The sequence below is a fragment of the Pristiophorus japonicus genome, chromosome 12 (genome assembly GCF_044704955.1).
Source record: "Pristiophorus japonicus isolate sPriJap1 chromosome 12, sPriJap1.hap1, whole genome shotgun sequence".
Taxonomy (NCBI): domain Eukaryota; kingdom Metazoa; phylum Chordata; class Chondrichthyes; family Pristiophoridae; genus Pristiophorus; species Pristiophorus japonicus.
In genome coordinates, this window is record NC_091988.1 from 172,199,934 (window position 1) to 172,218,981 (window position 19,048).

At 43.9% G+C, this 19,048-nt stretch overlaps 1 protein-coding gene across 2 annotated transcripts in view; it reads left to right on the plus strand.

The window, feature by feature from the left end:
- LOC139277554 (zinc finger protein 704-like) overlaps nucleotides 1–19,048 on the plus strand; it is a 111,841-nt gene that overhangs the window by 89,564 nt on the left and 3,229 nt on the right. For both annotated transcript variants that reach the window (XM_070896151.1, XM_070896150.1), the window contains exons 5-8: nucleotides 428–528; nucleotides 5,462–5,720; nucleotides 9,737–9,841; nucleotides 18,051–18,166. In XM_070896151.1, the coding sequence (XP_070752252.1) occupies nucleotides 428–528; nucleotides 5,462–5,720; nucleotides 9,737–9,841; nucleotides 18,051–18,166 (581 nt within the window). The remainder of the gene's footprint in view (nucleotides 1–427; nucleotides 529–5,461; nucleotides 5,721–9,736; nucleotides 9,842–18,050; nucleotides 18,167–19,048) is intronic.

Here is a 19,048-nt window from a genome sequence, read left to right on the forward strand (position 1 = left end):
ACCTGCAGTCGTCACCATTTTCATCACCCTCCCTAATGGTAATCTCTCAAGTGCAGATAATGCTGTTGGGAACCCACTGAAAATACTTAAATCAAGCTGACGCTGTATAATACAGATTATCCTGCACTTCTAAAGCTATTACAACAGTGAGGAAAATGCTTGCTATAATGGATAGGTGGAATGTCTATGAAAAAGGAACAGGCCTGAGTGGGTTTAATAACCTTTTTCTGTTCTGAAAAGGCCAAACTCTGAGGCTCTACTCCTAGCACAAAGCTATAAAACTAACTCTGAGTCTATCTCCAACCTGCACTTGCTGTTAGTGAGGCTTTGTGCTGGGAGTGCAGCCTCACTGAATTTCCTTATGGTATTTACTGGGATTTAGTGTATGTGTTTTGTTCACTTTGCTCCATCTGTTTCACTCTTGCAGAACTCCATGAAGGTCATGTTTAAATGTTTGTGGAAGAATTGTGGGAAAGTTCTAAGTACGTCGTCGGGAATACAGAAACACGTTCGCACACTCCATTTGGGGTAGGTCTGAAACCCGGGCATTTAAATTGAGAGGCTATGTTATGATCTTTAAAACTGCTGCTTCATCCTCAACTACCTTTTTTTCATTTATAAAAATTCAAGTATTAACAAATCTGTACAATACCACACCCTTTTCAATTTTCTGCTCAGCATTTATGTCAAAATATTCTTCTCAAGTAGACTTGACCTATCATTTGATGCATTCCTGAATCGTTAATTCAATTTCAAATTGAATGCAGTCTGAGACAGAGAGGTTTGAATTGGTAAGTTACCTAATGGCTTCCATGTTCAAAGACTGTACAGTAATGGTACACTTCTTTTCACCTTTTAAGGTAATTGATGCAGAGTTCTTATCGCGTTGTTGGGACCACTGGCATCCTGGGACGTTAATAGGAGTGCGATGTTATGGTCCTACTCTCCAATCGTCCAGTTGCTGAAAACTGTTTTGCATCCTTGAACAGGGAGCATAACTTTTTTTTGACCAAAAAAAGTATCCCACATTAGTTACAGTACTCTGTATTGATACATGGGTAACAGTGAGTACTGAACCTCAATCCGCTGTTTAGGTATTAAGATCACTTCTTGTAGCTTTTCACATCCATTTCGACCACACCATCAGTTGTGACATGGCAGTCTGCACACGCTGTAAAATTAATTTCAGTTAAGACTAAGGTTAAATGTAAGCTCTGATATGGAGCTTGTTCAGACTGGTCAGGTAAATGGTCTTCCTTTGTACTGACATTTCTGTGATGCTATGAATGTGCCCTCATATTTGAGAATTCTTGTACTTTCCAGAAAAGTAGAAAGTCTGCCACCCATGGAGTAAAGGAAAATTAACAATCAACTTTAGGCAATTTAAAGTTTACATACAAGTGAAATCAGAATTTACTTGCATTTTTAAATATTACACAGCTACTTTTCCATTCACATGCTCTATCATACAACATGATACTATCACATGACATACTAATACTGTAGTCTTTTTAAAAAATTTACTATGTTGATCATCCCTACTTCGGATGGAATGAGCATGGTGAATGATAATAACCTTGGGAGAAGCTGATTGGGAAGTGACCTGGGACGAGGGGCATTTTGTGTTTAAAGGGATTGTGGCAGGATAATGAGTTGATTAAGAGCCAGAAAGGGAGTAGTGATTAATGGATGTTTGCTGGATTTAAAGCATTGGTATCTCCAGGGCTCCGTGCCCAGTCCATTGCTCTTCTCAATATAGAATGATCCGGACTAGAGGGTACAATATCAAACTTTGTAGATGACCCAAAATATGGACAACAGGTTGCTGTGAGGAAGATAGATGTCTAGTGAAATTGAATGCGAAGAAATGGTTAGGTGGTATATTTTGGGAGGAAAAATAAGGAGTGAATATAAACTGCAGTAATGCCAACCCTACCCACTCGTAAATCCTAAGACAAACTCTTTTAAAAATCATGAGATTTGTTAAGAAATCAGGAGTTGCTACTTTTTTCCCCGACCCGATCCCTCGCATATCTTTGCTCCCAGACAGGAAGTGCATCTGGCCATCACTAACCGATTACTGACGTGAAGCTCTCCTGCAGCGGCTCAATTTTTTTCTAAAAGGGCTTCTAGTAATAGGAACCCAGAACTGTGGAATCAAAGCACAACTCCGACGCATTATTTTGCAGTATGCATGAAGACAAACCGGATTGCTTTCTCCCTCCTTGACCTATATACACACACACACACACACACAAAGTATTGCAATGATACAAAAGGGATGACAGAAATCTGACTTTTTACCCCCTTCTCCCGAGGATATTGGGATCCAGTTCTGTTGCCCTTGGATACATTACCCAAGTGTCTATTCTTCGAGTTTTGTCAGGAATCATTGCTGAACCAATTCCTCTATGTCTACATTGCACACAGCACTCACCCCATCACAATTGAAAACGAGCGCCCCAGCTGATGTTCCCCTGGCCAAAGGAACTGGGACTGACTGTCGTAGCCCCACCCTCCTCACAACAATACTGCTCTTTTCCATTCTTTCACACTCGCTACCCCCCCGCATCCACCCCACCCTTAACACCCACTTCCCCATGAGGCTGCCGGAACAAACCACCAGGAGATGGCAAAGGCTTGCTGCAGGCCCAGATACTGGCAAATCTCTCTCTTTCCATTTCACACCCCCCGCCCCCCCCCCCCCCCCCCCCCCAGGCCACATGGTGCACCCGCTCACTAAATCGATACATTATTAAGGTATCAACGGCACGACTACAGCTTCAAATAAATACAGCCAAAGAGGGCAGGTATTGATTTGTTCCACCCACCCTCAGCCACGTTTTACCCCCTCCCCACACCTCATCCACCCCACCTCCCCCATGAGGTTGTCCGAATAAACCCAGGAGGGGCAAAGGCTTGCGACAGGCCCAGATACTGGCAAGTCTCTTTCTTTCCACCCATTTCCATCCCGAAGGTTATGTACAAAAGATGTGTACATTCTTTGTTCTTTCTGTAGAAGAGACTCATTGACTGTCCAGATTGCCACACTGGGCACCACAATAGCTTCAGACATCCTCAAGCGATCTTTGGACTCTGATCTCCACTTCCTGTCCATTTCAGAGATACCCAGTGACTGACCCAGCCCATCCAATCTTGAGTCTGATGTCTTCCCCAACCCAGGGCCCGAGGTGTAGAAGATTCTAAGTAACACATCGAGGACTTTGGCATCCATTCTATCTGGATACATTTAATTCCAGGGGCTTAGATTTGCTACACCATAGATGTGCCTGATAATTAAATCCCAAAACGCGAGAGCCCAGGTCTTTTTTGAAGGGTCACTACAAGAACTAAAGTAGCAACATAAGGTCATAAAGGTGAATTTAAAATGTACAGTAAACCAAGAACCTTTTACTGGTGTAGACGTCGCCAGTCTGGTCCCGTTCACCGGCCCATGAGGAGTCGAACAGCTGTCGGCTGCTGCTTGCGAGAAGATCCGGAACCCAAGGCCACCAACACCGGCGCTCTTCCCCGCACATCCTCCTGTAGACTGCCGTTCCCGGCAGAAATGGAAACAACCCGGTCACCACCAATCTCTCCGCACTGGTGAACCCCCAAATCCGACCGCGATTCTCCGCAAATTTAGTAACTTTGGACCGATCTCTTCGGATGCTCGGTCCGATCCCTCTCGGTTTCCCTCCCAGAAAACTATCCCGATCTCGGGGGGAGACAGATCCCGGGCAGATGCAAGGGATTTATAAAAGCTGGACCCTCAAGCTCTGAAAATGACACCAGGAATCTAACCGAATGAATAAGGGGAGACCCAGTGATTTTCCCATCCAGCCTTGGGTTTCAACGATAATCCAAAGCATGCCAAGATAATCTCTTTATCTAGTAAATTCGCCCATCATGTGTTGCAAATGGAGTCTTTGTATCTGAGACTATTCCAATAGTCTCAAATATACAAGGGAGCAGAGGAGACTTATGATGGCAAAACCAACTTGTGGAAGACTACTGATGGAAGAAACATAAGTGTTCAGAACACACGTGTTCCAGCAGCAACCAACATGAGGCGTGGCAAAAATGAAGACTGCAGAACAAAAATCGTGAGTGTTTGCTGTTGAATCGTGAGATCACGAGTTGGGGTGGATTTTCCTTCAAAATCGCGAGAGTTGGCATTACTGAAACTGTAAAAGGAGTAGAGGTGCTATATGTAAAAAAAAACATAGTTGGAAGGAAAGGAAAAAAATATGTGGGACAAGGAAGAGATTTGATTTTTTTAAATTGTAATAAATTATCATGAATATAATGCATGGGTTGATGGAGGGAGGGGAGGTGTTTACTGTTCCCCATTTCATTGAAGTTTTAGTGCAATTGTACTATTGTGGGGGAAAGGAATGTCTACTGAACGACAGACATTCCTGTTTCTCCTTCACTTCCCCCACCCCCAGCATTGAGAGAGAAGCATTTGGAGGGAGAGCTGAGGGCAGTTTTGGCTAAAATTTAGATGCAGTTGGTGCAAGATCGAGAGAGACAGTTCTGCAACTTTAACATCCTCACAGAATGATAATTGCTGCCACTGCTGTTTTAATGACATTAATATTATTAGTATTTCTACTGTGTTTCCAAATACATCGTCGGCAAATTTTAAAGGTAATGTTGCAGTGTTGGGTTTATAAAGTAATTAAAAAAAAAAAAATTGCACACCTGTTACATTATGTAAGTACCTTCATTTCATGTGTATATTAAACATCGGCACCAGCTTACACTTAGTCATCTCTGAGCCAGTTTACACAAAGTAATTTGTAACATGGATGCACTGATCATGCTTATCAAGTAAATAAACCAAAATGAGCAATGTATTGTCTTGCAGCCAACCATGGCATAACTAAAAGTTAGTACATTAGTTTTTTATTGATAGAACCTTTAATATATCAAAATGTCCCAAAGTGCTTTACAGAGGAGGGGGAAGGTATTGGGGAAATTAGATGCCAAACCGGAAAGCTGGGGTGGTGACTAAAGGCAAGGTTTTCAAGAGGTATTTGAAGGCGAGGAGACATGAAGCAAGGAAGGAGGGATTTTGAGAGGGACTTTCTAGAGCAGGCCAGGCTGGGTGAAGGCATTGCCAGGCCGGGGGGGGGGACATGCAACAATCCATACTCAGAAAAACAAGAGTGCAAGCTGAGTGTAGAACTAGAGGTAGGGTAGAGAAAGGTCGTGGAGGAGTAAACTTAAACCTTAGTTTCTCGTAACAGAAAAAGTAAATGGGACAGAGAACAGAAACTACAAATCTGTGCAGCAAAGTGGAGTGTTTTTATAAACTATCGTTTGTAACTCTTCAACTGAGCAAGAAACGTGGAAACGTGGCACTAGTGCTTTGAGCTAATTGGAAGAACTGGATCGGTAGGTGCAGAAAGCATGCTGCAAAATTAAGTGACCATATATATGTCATATGTTACAGGCATAATGGTGACTCTGATCACTGTGACGGGGAAGAAGACTTCTACTACTCGGAGATTGATGTGGATGTAGATTCATTAACAGATGGTTTGAGCAGCCTTACACCAATGTCTCCAACTACCACAATGCCACCAGTTTTTCCTAATGTGGATTCTGGATGTTCAGATCCAGCTTTGGTGAAGAGTGAGAAGTTAGTGACCCCTTTGAGCCGGTCTGCACCAACTAATTTGTATCATGTACGCACTGACCACGCTTATCAGGTAAATTATCAGAAAAATCGAAGCAATCTAAAAGTTAGCAAATATTTTTACATCCCCATTTGGTGTATCACTCAATCGCCAAAGCTACAGACTCTACAACAATTCTTTGAGTGCAGTTGGGCTTTGTTTAAAAAATTTACTAAAAATTTATTTTAACAAATATTGTTGAAACTTAAAGAAAAAACTTGCTTTTATATAGTATCTTTTCATGTCCTCAGAGCATCCCAAAGCACTTCATTGCCAATGGTTTACTTTTGAAATGTAGTCTCTGTTATGTAAGCAAGCATGGCAGCCAATTTGCAGACAGTAAAGACCCACAAAGAGCAAATGAGATGTGACTAAATTATTTGTTTTCAGTGGTAAGAGAGGGGAATATTGTCCAAGACACTGGGAGAAGTCCCTGCTCTTCTTCAAGTAATGCCATGGGATTTATTGCATCCATTTACTTTTGCATCTCATTTAAAAGACACCACCTCTGACTATGCACAATCCTTCAGTGCTGTACTGGAGTGTCAGTCTAGGTTATGCGCTCAAGTCTTAAAGCGGAGCTTGAACTAACAACCTTGTGACTTCGATGTAAGAATGCTACCACTGAGGTAAGCTGATACTGAATAATGATTAATATATTTATAGTGTGCTTTATTCTGCCTTAAACCTGGTTTTGTAGAAAGAATTCTGGTGAAATACTGTGTAATTAGAGGGTAATTTGTCCGGAACCTCTCTAGCCATAAAGTATGTCAGAAAATTAGGGCTACAGTGTTGTCGTCCTAAGCCTGCTTCCATGCTCACCACTAGTGAGTGTCTGCACAGTGGAACCTGACAAATGGCCCCTAAATGTGCACACAGCACAGGCAACCAAGCTTGTAATTTCCATTCCACACTCCTCCATCTTTCCCCCGCGCCCCCCCCCCCCCATATAAATAATATAACGTAACAATCATGGACCTTTGGAGCACAGAAGCTGGCCATTCGGCCCATCAAGCCTCCACATGAGCCACCTAGTTTCATCTGATTCCTATTTGCTTCCTATATCCTTTAATCTTTTTCAAGTGACCGTCAAATTCCTTTTTAAAAGAATTTATGGATTCTGTTCAACAGTGGTTTGTGGCAGCGAACTTCAGGTTGAAGATATCCTCTGCGTGAAAGTTTTTCTAACTTCCCCTTTAAGCCACTCTGTTGGTTTACAGTGGCTATTGCAATGTTTTTAAACTGTTTGATTGCTAGCGTACAAGTTGCTATTCTGTTCGTAAAGAATACAAATTCTAAGTAAAGAATACAAGTTCTAACTAGATTTTATGTAGTCCAGTCGGGACTTGTCAATGCATAGGTTTTTTGTTTTATCTATTGATGGAACTGCACTGACCCATCACTTACTTTGGCTTTGGCATACGAGCATGCGATCACTTAATGTGCGCATCTGAAGTTCCTTTTTCTGCTATTTCAGCACTGTCATTAATCCATCGAAAATAAATGGGGTTAACACCATCAGTAAATTAACAGAGAGGAATTTTGGATGCAAGCTTTAAAGAATCAAACACTAGTATTCCACAACATAATTCTGGGGCCCCAGTGTTTAGATTTGCACTTAAATATGATGCTGTATATCAACATAATTTAAATGCACAAAACTCTCAACAACAAATTTTTTTTAAACTTTACAGGAAATATCCACAAAAGTCACCGTGAAATTCTTCTTTCCTGTTTAAATCAGTTCCTTCCTTACAGATATCCCAATCTGTCCTATTTTACTCTTAAGAAACCTAGCTGAAGGCCCATAGTGCTGAACATGGTCAAAGTTGAAAAGGGTGAAAGAAATGACTCGTGTAATAATTTGGTGGCACCAAGCTTGGATTTAATGTTAACCGACTGTTTTCCTATTCTCCATCCCTACATTACAACAGTGACTACACTTCAAAAGTACTTCGGAAAAATAATGCAGATTCTGGAAATCTTAAATCTAATCAGAAAATGCTAAACAGATGTTGCCTGGCCTACTAAATATTTCCAGCATTTTCTGTTTACAGCTAAAGTACTTTTGAAGAATAAAGTGCTTTGGGATGTACTACAGTCATGCAAGGCGCTATATAAATGCAAGTCCTGTCCTTTTTTTTCCTTTGATTGCTGTCAGTGGTGTTCCTCTATTAGCTTGCAGGTGACAATGAAATTCAATGTACTGAAACTAAATTCTACTTCAACTGGATTTTATTTATTATTCGGCTCTTCAAAATTCATAAATCTTGATGATTTGGATTCAAAACTGCTGAATCTGACCCCGCCCCCACCCCACCCGATTTGAAATTAGGTTCCTCAGTTCTGCTGAATATTACATAAAATGCCCAAACAACTCTGCACTGATAAAGGTCCTGTCTGATGTTCATTTGTCTGATACTCAGCAGGTTGCAGGTAATCTTAGGGTTTGAACTTGCAGCTTTCTACTCTGCCAATTAACTTTGTAGAAGTTGATTATAAGCATCTGTGTTGGGTGTCCTGTTTTTCTGTGTCTCTCACTGCTGGACTAGCAATGGGTACGATCTTTTTCTCTCTCAATTAAAGTAGCGTCTTCTCCACACTTTGCTTAACTGCTCACAGTGCTTCCATATCCCTACACTACATCTCCGGGGGATAGATGCAAGGTGCTGAGACTGAGGAAGGGGGATATAAGATGAATGATCATACTCTACAGGACACAAAACAAGAAAGGAATCCTGGAGTTCTGGTGGATAGCTTGTACTATTCTGATCACCATACTAAGATGGGGACAAAAGCAAAATACTGTGGATACTGGAAATCTGAAATAAAAACACAAAATGCTGGAAATACTCAGCAGGTCAGGCAGCATCTGTGGAGAGAGAAACGGAGTTAACGACCTTTTGTCGGAACTGAAAAAAGTTAGAGATATAAAAGGATTTAAAGCAAGTATAGAGGCAGGGAAAGAGGGAAGTAAAGAACAAAAGAGATCTGTGATAGGGTGGAAGGCAGGAGTGATTAAATGACAAACGGTATGATTGTACAAGGCAAGATGGGGACATCCTGGGTTCGGAGAGAGTTCAAGAAGGACAACTAAACTAATGCCATTGATTAGGCATCTCAGTTACGAGGGGAGACCAATGAAACTAAAGAAAAGGTGGCTTGGGTGAGATAATTTAACTTTCGAGGGCACAGATAAACTGAAGCTTAATAAATTGTTTAACATGACCACAACACGAACCAGGGGCAAAATGTTGCGCTCTGAATAAGGAAGATGAACAGACAGTTTAAGATTTAACTATTTCATGTAGGGTGGTGAATATGTGAAACAGACAATCCAGAGGTGCATTAGGGACGAGCTGAAGTGCTCTTGCAGAGAGTTGGCACAGGCTCAACATCCTCCTCCTGTGCTATAACCATTCTATGAGATCGTTAATATCAGCAAACTCCAGAGGGAGCTGAACAATATTATCGGAAGAGATTTGAAGGATATGAGAGAGTATAGTATGGTTTTTTGAACTTTGGGACCTAGCAGATAGAGCACATTGCACTCTCTTCAGTTCTACACATCCCTATGTTGCCAACTCATTGAGATCCTGGAAAGCTAAAGGGCAGGCTTGCAACATATCCATTATTATCACCACAGACTTAATATTTAATTTTAATTGCATGGAATCTAACAAATTAATAAAATGATTTCCCTCACATCTATGAACCATTAACTGGCCCATTGGATACACTCTCCAGTCTCGGAATTATTTTAAGTCTTCAGAACTTCAGGACAGTATTCCACTATGACAATAATGGATAAACTGACTCTGGAAAGACAGTAACTTGGTGACTTTAGTGGGACACATGTTGAACCTGTAGCCTTATTCTACACTTGATATTGCTCTCCCATTTTTCCTCTTCCTCTCTGTGTCCTCATTGTTGCTACATTTGCACATTGAGCATTTTTTTTCTTGTTGGCCCAGATCAGCCATGTTACCTTTTTATTTTGATTTGTCCCTCTGTCTCTATAATCTTGCATTTATTTTCCTATTTTGCAGGCTACTGCCCCTGTGAGCATCCCTGTATCATCAAAGTTCATGCCAAACGGTACTGGGTTCAGCATATCACTGCAGTCTCCACCTATCATTTTTAAAGGTTCACAGGTGAGCATTGTACAATCTAGTTGTGTTAATTCATTGTTCACATATCTCCAGCATAACCCAGACTGCCAACCAGGATAATTACAAGGTAGTATCCCGTTAAGCCATTTTTGACATTGGTATTGGACGTCACTCATACCTGCAGATATCATCATCTTTGGGCTATTCCTGCCTCCCTTGTCAAAATGTTTATCGGGTTGATTTTGCAAGGTTCCATGAGCAGCACAAAATCAGCCTTATAGACGTTTTAATGTTGGAGAAAGAAAAAATAATACCAGCAACCACGGGTCTTGTATAAAAGGTCCCATGCTGACATTCACATCTTTAGGCACTCCTTATCCTACAGCACAGGTCTTGCTGATAATTTGACGCACGGGAGACCTGGGTCCTGGCCTGCTGAAGAGAGGAGATAGCTTCTTCATTTGTTTATGTTTTGGATATTTATGTATCCTTAGCTGCATTTTGCTTCATGCATTGTTTGGATTTGCTGGATAATACTCTATATTTGCATTTTCTCTGCCAATAATTTGCTTCAGGCTTTGGTATCACACCATACAAAGAGCTGAGTGGGATATACTATTGGGGTTCTGAATGCAAGACATAATCATAATTTTTTTAAAGTTGCATTTATATAGTGCTATTCAGGAAGTCCTGCCTTCACAGCCAATGAATTACTTTTAAAGTGCACCCACTATTATGTAGGCAAGCACAGCTGCAACTTTGCACACATCAAGGTAACATGAACTGCAAATTAAACTCAATCAGTTAAATTATTTTGGTGATGTTGGTTCATGGATAAATGTTGGCTAGGACACTGGATGGATTTCCCTACTCTTCGAATAATGCCATAGGATATTTTACTTCCAGTTGAACAGGCAGATGGCCTTTGTTTAACATATCACACGAAAGACTGCCTCTGACAGTGCAGCACTCCTTCAGTACTGCACTGAAGTGTCAGGCCAGATTCTGTGCTAAAATTCCAGGGTGAGATTTGAACCCAGGACCTAACTCAGAAATGCGATTGCTGCTGACATGAGATGAGTGTTGTGTATCTATAAAGCATGCACTCCCATGTTCCACCACCAGGGAGTGCATCCCTGGAAGTCCCAAGGGATCCCAGCATCCCTTGGGAGCACTGCATATAAGCCAGCCCTTAAGGTCTGTTCCTCACTCTGGAGTGTCTTAATGAAGACTGGGGTCACTGTTACTTTAACCTCCCTGTGTGTAGTCTCATCTGTGTTAGGAACACAATAACTGGCGACGAGTATACGAGTCCAGCGCAAAGATGCAGCAAACTGTGGGCATCCTGGAGAAGTTCTCGGAGGGTGAGGACTGGGAAGCCTATGTCGAATGGCTAGACCAGTACTTTGTAGCCAACGAGCTGGACAGAGAAAGAAGTGCTACAAAAAGGAGAGCGGTCCTCCTCACGGTATGCAGGGCACCGACCTACAGCCTCATTAAGAATCTTCTGGCTCCGGTGAAACCCACAGATAAGTTATATGAGGAGCTGTGTACACTGGTTCGGGAGCATCTTAACCTGAGGGAGAACGTGCTGATGGCGAGGTATCGGTTCTACAAGTGCCAGCGATCTGAAGGTTAGGAAGTGGCAAGCTATGTCGTCGAGCTAAGGCGACTTGCAGGACAATGTGAATTTGATGGCTATCTGGAGCAGATGCTCAGAGACTTTTTTGTACTGGGCATTGGCCACGAGACCATCCTACGAAAACTTTTGACTGTAGAGACACCGACCCTCAGTAAGGCCATTGCGATAGCACAGGCTTTTATGTCCACCAGTGATAACACCAAACAAATCTCTCAACACACAAGTGCCAGCAATGTTCATAAATTAACTGGAACTGTGTTTGCAAGCAGAAATGTACAGGGCAGAAACCACGAGTCTGCAACTGCCAGCAGGCCTCAGATGACTCAGAGTCCGCAACAAAGGATGAATGCAAGGCAATTCACACTTTGTTGGTGTTGTGAAGGCTTCCATTCAGCCTATTCAAGCTGCTTCAAAGGGTATGTTTGCAAGAGCTATGGAACAATGGGGCACCTCCAACGAGCTAGCAGACAAGCTGCAAGTTCTGCAAAACCTGCGAACCACCATGTGACAGAGGAAGATCTGTCCATGGTGCATCAAAGCAATTTCGAGCCTGAGAGAGAGGAGGCAGATGCTGAAGTACACGGGTTGCACACATTTTCGACGAAATGTCCACCTATATGCTAAATGTAAAATTGAATGGCTTACCTGTAGCCATGGAACTGGACACTGGCGCTAGCCAATCCACCATGAATAAAAAGATGTTTGAGAGACTGTGGTGCAACAAGGCACTCAGACCAGCCTGAGCCCCATCCACTGAGAACGTACACCAAAGAGCTCATCACTGTCCTGGGTAGTGCCATGGTCAAGGTCACCTACGAGGGCACGGTGCACGAACTGCCACTCTGGATTGTCCCGGGCGATGGTCCCACACTGCTTGGAAGGAGCTGGCTGGGCAAAATCCGCTGGAACTGGGATGACATCCGAGCGCTATCACATGTCGATGAGGCCTCATGTACCCAGGTTCTTAACAAATTTCCTTCCCTTTTTGAGCCAGGCATTGGAAACTTTTCCAGGGCGAAGGTGCACATCCACTTGGTCCCAGAGGTATGACCCATTCACCACAAGGCGCGAGCGGTACCTCACATGATGGGGGAGAGAGTGGAAATCGAGCTGGACAGGCTGCAATGCGAGGGCATCATCTCCCCAGTGGAATTCAGCAAGTGGACCAGCCCGATTGTTCCAGTACTCAAAAGTGATGGCACAGTCAGCATTTGCGGCAATTATAAAGCAACTATTAATCGTTTCTCGCTACAGGACCAATACCCGCTACCTAAGGCAGACGACCTATTTGCAATGCTGGCAGGAAGCAAGACGTTCACCAAGCTCGACCTGACTTCGGCCGACATGACGCAGGAGCTGGAGGAGTCTTTGAAGTGCCTCACCTACATCAACACGCACAAGGGACTGTTCATCTACAACAGATGCCCGTTTGTAATTCGGTCGGCTGCAGCAATCTTCCAGAGAAACATGGAGAGCCTACTCAAGTCGGTACCATGCACAGTGGTTTTTCAGGACGACATATTGGTCACAGGTCGGGACACGGTTGAGCACCTACAAAACCTGGAGGAGGTCCACCAGCGACTGGATTGCGTAGGGCTGCAGCTGAAGAGGTCGAAATGCGTCTCCATGGCAACAGAAATTGAGTTTTTGGGGAGAAAGATCGCGGCGGACAGCATTCGGCCCACAGAGGCTATCAGGAACGCACCCAGGCCACAGAACGTCACAGAGCTGCAGTCGTTCCTGGGACGACTCAATTATTTTGGTAACTTCCTACTGGGGTTAAGCACCCTCTTAGAGCTCCTACATGTATTATTGCGTAAAGGTGAGAACTGGGTATGGGGAGAAAGCCAGAAACATTTTATGCTCCAACAAGCTGCTTGTATTGTGTAACCTGTGTAAAAGACTTGTGCTAGCATGTGATGCGTCATCGTACGGAGTCGGGTGTGTATTACAACAAGCTAACGTTGCGGGGAAGTTGCAACCTGTCGCCTATGCCTCCAGAAGCTTGTCTAAGACCAAGAGGGCCTACAGCATGATTGAGAAAGAGGCATTAGCGTGTGTGTTCGGGGTAAAGAAAATGCATCAGTACCTGTTTGGCCTCAGATTTGAGCTGGAAACTGATCACAAGCCCCCCATATCCCTGTTCGCTGAAAACAAGGGGATAAATACTGATGCCTCAGCTCGCATATAAAGGTGGGCACTCGCGCTATCAGCGTATAACTATACCATCCGCCACAGGCCAGGCACCGAGAACTGTGCGGATGCTCTCAGTCGCCTACCATTGCCCACCACGGGGGTGGAAATGGCGCAGCCTGCAAACTTGTTGATGGTGGCGCAGCCCGCAGACTTGTTGATGGTCATGGAAGCGTTAGAAAATGATAAATCACCTGTCATGGCCCGCCAGATTAGGACTTGGACCAGCCAAGATCCTCTGCTGTTCCTAGTAAAAAACTGTGTACTGCATGGGAGCTGGGCCAGCATCCCCGTTAAAATGCAAGAGCTAATCAAGTCGTTCCAGCAGCGAAAGGACGAGCTGTCCATTTAGGCAGACTGCCTGTTGTGGGGTAACCACGTAGTGCTACCCAAAAAGAGCAGGGAGATGTTCATCTTGGATCTCCACAGCACACACCCGGGTATAGCAATGATGCAAGCGATAGCCAGATCCCATGTGTGGTGGCCCGATATCGACTCTGACTTAGAGTCCTGTGTACGGCGATGCAGCGTGTGTGCTCAGAGAGGCACCAGTAAGTTTGTGGTCCTGGCCCTCCAGACCATGATCGAGAATCCATGTCGACTATCCGGGCCCAATTCTCGGTAAAATGTTCCTCCTGGTGGTGGTGGATGCTTTTTCAAAATGGATTAAATGTGAAATAATGTTGTTGGGAAGCACTGCCACCGCCACCATTGAAAGCCTGAGGGCCATGTTTGCCACCCACGGCCTGCCTGACATACTGGTTAGTGACAACGGGCCATGTTTCACCAGTGCCGAATTTAAGGAATTCATGACCCGCAATGGGATCAAACATGTCACCTCGGCCCCGTTTAAACCAGCCTCCAATGGGCAGGCAGAGCGGGCAGTACAAACCATCAAACAGAGCCTTAAACGAGTCACAGAAGACTCACTCCAAACCCGCCTGTCCCAAGTATTGCTCAACTATCGCACGAGAACCCACTCGCTCATGGGTGCCCCCGGCTGAGCTACTCATGAAAAGGACACTTAAAACCAGACTCTCGCTGGTTCACTCCAACCTGCACGATCAGGTAGAGAGCAGGCGGCAGCAACAAAATGTAAACGATAGTCGAGCCACTGTGTCACGGGAAATTGATCTGAATGACCCTGTGTATGTGCTAAACTATGGACATGGTCCCATGTGGATTGCGGGCACGGTGATAGTTAAAGAAGGGAGTAGGGTGTTTGTAGTCAAACTAGACAACGGACAAATTTGCAGAAAGCACCTGGACCAAACGAGGCTGCGGTTCACAGACTGCCCTGAACAACCCACAGCAGATACCACCTGTTTTGAGCCCACAACACACACCCAAAGGATCAACGACACCACCTCAGACCAGGAAATTTAACCCATCACGCCCAACACCCCAGCAAGGCCAGGCTCACCCAGCAGCCCTGCAGGGCCAACAACACGCCAGCCCATCGAGGGCACAGCCAACACACCAGAACAGACATTTGTGCCGAGGCGGTCCGCCAGGGAAAGAAAGGCTCCCGACCGCCTCACCTTGTAAATAGTTTTCACTTTGACTTTGCGGGGGAGTGATGTCGTGTATCTGTAAAGCATGCACTCTCATGTTCCGCCACCAGGGAGTGCATCCCCTGAAGTCCCAAGGGATCCCAGCATCCCTTGGGAGCACTGTATATAAGCCGGCCCCTAAGGCCTGTTCCTCACTCTGGAGTGTCTTAATAAAGACTGAGGTCACTGTTACTTTAATCTCCCTGTGTGCGGTCTCATCTGTGTTAGGAACACAATAATGAGGGGAAAAAGTTTGAGGAACCAACAAAGACTGGTTTTCCATTGGGAATTCCACATAATCTTTGTTTTTTGTAAGAGTAGGGAGAACAATGTAGGAATGCCCTGCTGATCAAGCAACACCAGTGACTGCAGAGGCTTTACTTTACTAAGAAAGCCATCACTGACTTATGCTATTTGTTGCAAGAAGACTTACCGACCACCTCCACCATAGGCACCAGACTGCTAGTGGCTGTTTCGGGTCACAGTTGCCCTTAATCTTTAGTGCAACGATCACAGATCTGCTGCAGGTTCCCCGTATTGTGATATTGTATGGGAAAACAGGCCTTGCATACTCTCTGCCATGTGTACAACCAATTGAGGGATTGACCAGAGGATACATGTTCTGCTACCCTAGGAGACTGCACTTCCCTCTGTGTCCATTCCTTCCATCTAACTAGCCCTGGCCACTGGCTCAGCATGGCTATGATCTGCAGTAAAGCAGGGTTAGTGGTCAAAAAGAGGCCAGGGAAGCTGCCTTGTGATGCTTATCTGAACCCATCTGTAATCCTTCAGATGCTAGAAAGAACAGCTCTCTCAAATCTGGATATCCCAGGCCCCAATGACAGCAATCTGAGAATCCATGGAAGAAATACAAGCTGCCCTTTAAAGCCCGTCATGGGGACCTGACTGCAGATGTGCTTGGAGTCCCAAGGTGGACTGCTAAGTTATACGGTAGTCCTCCAACATCCTTTACATGCTGCTACTGAACTCAAACACCCAAGCTGCCATCTGAGATACACTTTCTGACATGGCTCCTATTGCTTGATGCTCTGCAATCTTTTTAAAAAAACTAAACACGGACCTGTGAAATCATGCTCCCCAGGCTCTTCAGCCAAGGGGCTAAAGATCCTGATCCTCTGTCTTACTCCTCGTGGGCCTCCTCCAACAACTCCTCCTCCCTCGTGCTCTATTTGTCTGCCAGTGCAGACTTATTCTCTTAACTCCCCCAAGTGATGCTTAGGAGAAATGGACTGGGTGTGAGTACGAGCTCTGATATAGTGGCAGGGCTGGATGACCGCGGGCTTTTGTGTTATTCTTCAGCGTCTAGAGGAAGAGAGGTTACAATGGTTTCTTCATGAGTAGAATTCACATGGAAGGAATTAAATGAGGATTTCATTGTTTGCTGATTGCCTGGCTTCCTCCTGGATTTGCTGCACCCGTCACTCATTGGGGGCGATGGGTTGGACATTTGTGGGAACATCTGTCACTGTTCTGCAGTGTGCACATACTCCCCTTTGCTTCATGCTCACTCACTCTCTCGCACACTCACAAGTTAGAGTGCAGAGAAAGTGAGAATTACCTTTATGTTCTTGTGACCTGCAGTTAAACCTGGTGTCAGCATGCATGAAGGGGATGGTGACAGATGCAGGCCACAGGCAATTCCATTCCATGTAATTCTGTTGCATGGTGAATACATGGAAGGTTGTCATTTCCAGATGGAGGCTGCTCAAGGACACAAGGCAGCCTCACAGCATTGTTAAGCTATTAAAGTATTTTAATGTAGTGTGACCGATAGATCATTATAAGTGACAGATATGCTTACTACAGTGAATTCTTACACGGTGTTGGTTATTTCTGTCACTTTGACCAGTAAGTTCATTAAACTTTCGGTACTACCTGGCCGAACAGGAATGGTGGAGGTGGCACTGACTGCCCAGCTCTCTTTGGCACTGAGCACTGTATGTATTGCCTCCTCTGCTGCCCCATTAGAAAATCTGGATGTCTCTGTCCTCCTGAAGAACTGGCAGCCATTCTGCAAACTGAGACCTTTCTCTGAACAGAAATGACAATGTTATTGCCTGCCCCTTTAAGATGCTGGAAGGCTTTTAAATGCTGCAGCAGCATATTACTTCCTGCCCCCAGTTGGCTGAGATCCTGTTTAGAGGCATTTCTGATGCCTGGAGCTCACCCAAAATATTTGAATGAGGCAGACCCTGGGATTTACAGAAGAGTTGATGGGTGGATGCGAATTGCACTGCACCCTACTGCTGATCAGGCTTGTGCTGGATTGGAAAATCCAAGCTGATATGTCAAAAGCAAAGAGAAAGAGGAACATAAAATGAACTTGGATTTGCAGCTACAATAGTCCAAAGGTGCAGTACCCTTGTGAGGCTTGGAAGAATTTAATGCAGCACTGGCATTTCTGTCAAGTAATGAAGATGATACAAACCCAGAGTGAGCTAACTCTTGGAACCACTAATGGCTTCAAGTAACTTTAGAACATATTTTTGTACTGTATATGAAAACCTATGAGACTTGAATGTCTGATGCAAATGGAATGTTAACTGACACACATTGCATTCCAATTTAAAATTCCTTTGTGGGCTGGAACCACAATATAGATCTTCCACACAGCCATCAATGATAAATTGTACCTTCTTGAAGCAAAAACAGAAAATGCAGGAAATACACAGCTGGTTAGTCGCCATCAAGTAGAGAGAAACAGCAAGTCGACATTTCAGACACAGTCCTTCCTATTCTGTTTTTTTTCCCCCAATTGCAGTGTTTTGCTTTTTATTTGTACTTTTTGATATAGTGATGTGGAAACTAGGAACTGATTTTTTGAATCTCTGCTTACCTTTAGGGTCCTTTAACACAAATTCGTCCAATCAGTATTGTTGAGAAGCGACAGATTTCTCACCCATCCTTAAAGGTACATACTTCTCTCGTGTCATCCCCTAAACCAGGGACAGGAACAAGGTACTATCTTATTTTATGTTCCATATTTTAGTCTAGTGTAATGGATTGAATTCGATCCCTATGACTGAAACCAAAACCATTCTGTTAACCTATAGTAGCACGAGTCATTTTTAAAAATATTTTTGAACAAATAACTTTTGAAAGAAAATTTAAGCTTGATACTTGATACAATCAATAGTACTTGATTGCATCTGTAAGATGAAAATTAATGCAGGTGCAACATCCCGAATCCGAACTTCCGAAAACCGGAATTATCCGAAAACCGGACATTTCGGCAAGCGGCAAAGAGCGGAAGATCGGTGGGCAGCAATGTCCGAAATCCAGCACGATTCGGTCCCGAGGATTCCGGATTTCAGACATTGTACCTGTATGATTTATTTGAACTGTTATTAATTAGTATTTTCAGTTGACACTAATCGCACGACAACTCCACAGTGCTCTACAAAACAGGTATAGACATAGAATCATAGAATGATACAGTGCAGAATGAGGTCATTCAGCCAATCACGCCTGTGCCGGCTTTTTGAAAGAGCAATCCAAATAGTCCCACTCCCCTGCTGTGTCCCCATCGCCCTGTAAAAAAACAATTTTTGCATACTTGTGTGCTCTTGCCTTTAGTTCCGTATTTATAGCATCTGCCTGTATGTTTCTGGAGGCAATTCCTTCAATTTTTTTCTTTTTCAAATATTCCACAGGTTTTAAAAAGAGAATAATATGGATAAAATGAAGCGATGTTGTTGTTTAGGTCAGTGTAAACACTCCTGTGCTTCTCAGTAGCTGTCCTTGTACAGAGTTTACTACTAAAATCCTCAATTAAACAAGGCAGCAAATGTATCAACATTCTTCTGCTGATAGTGGATTACAATTGGCCAGCTGCCCCCA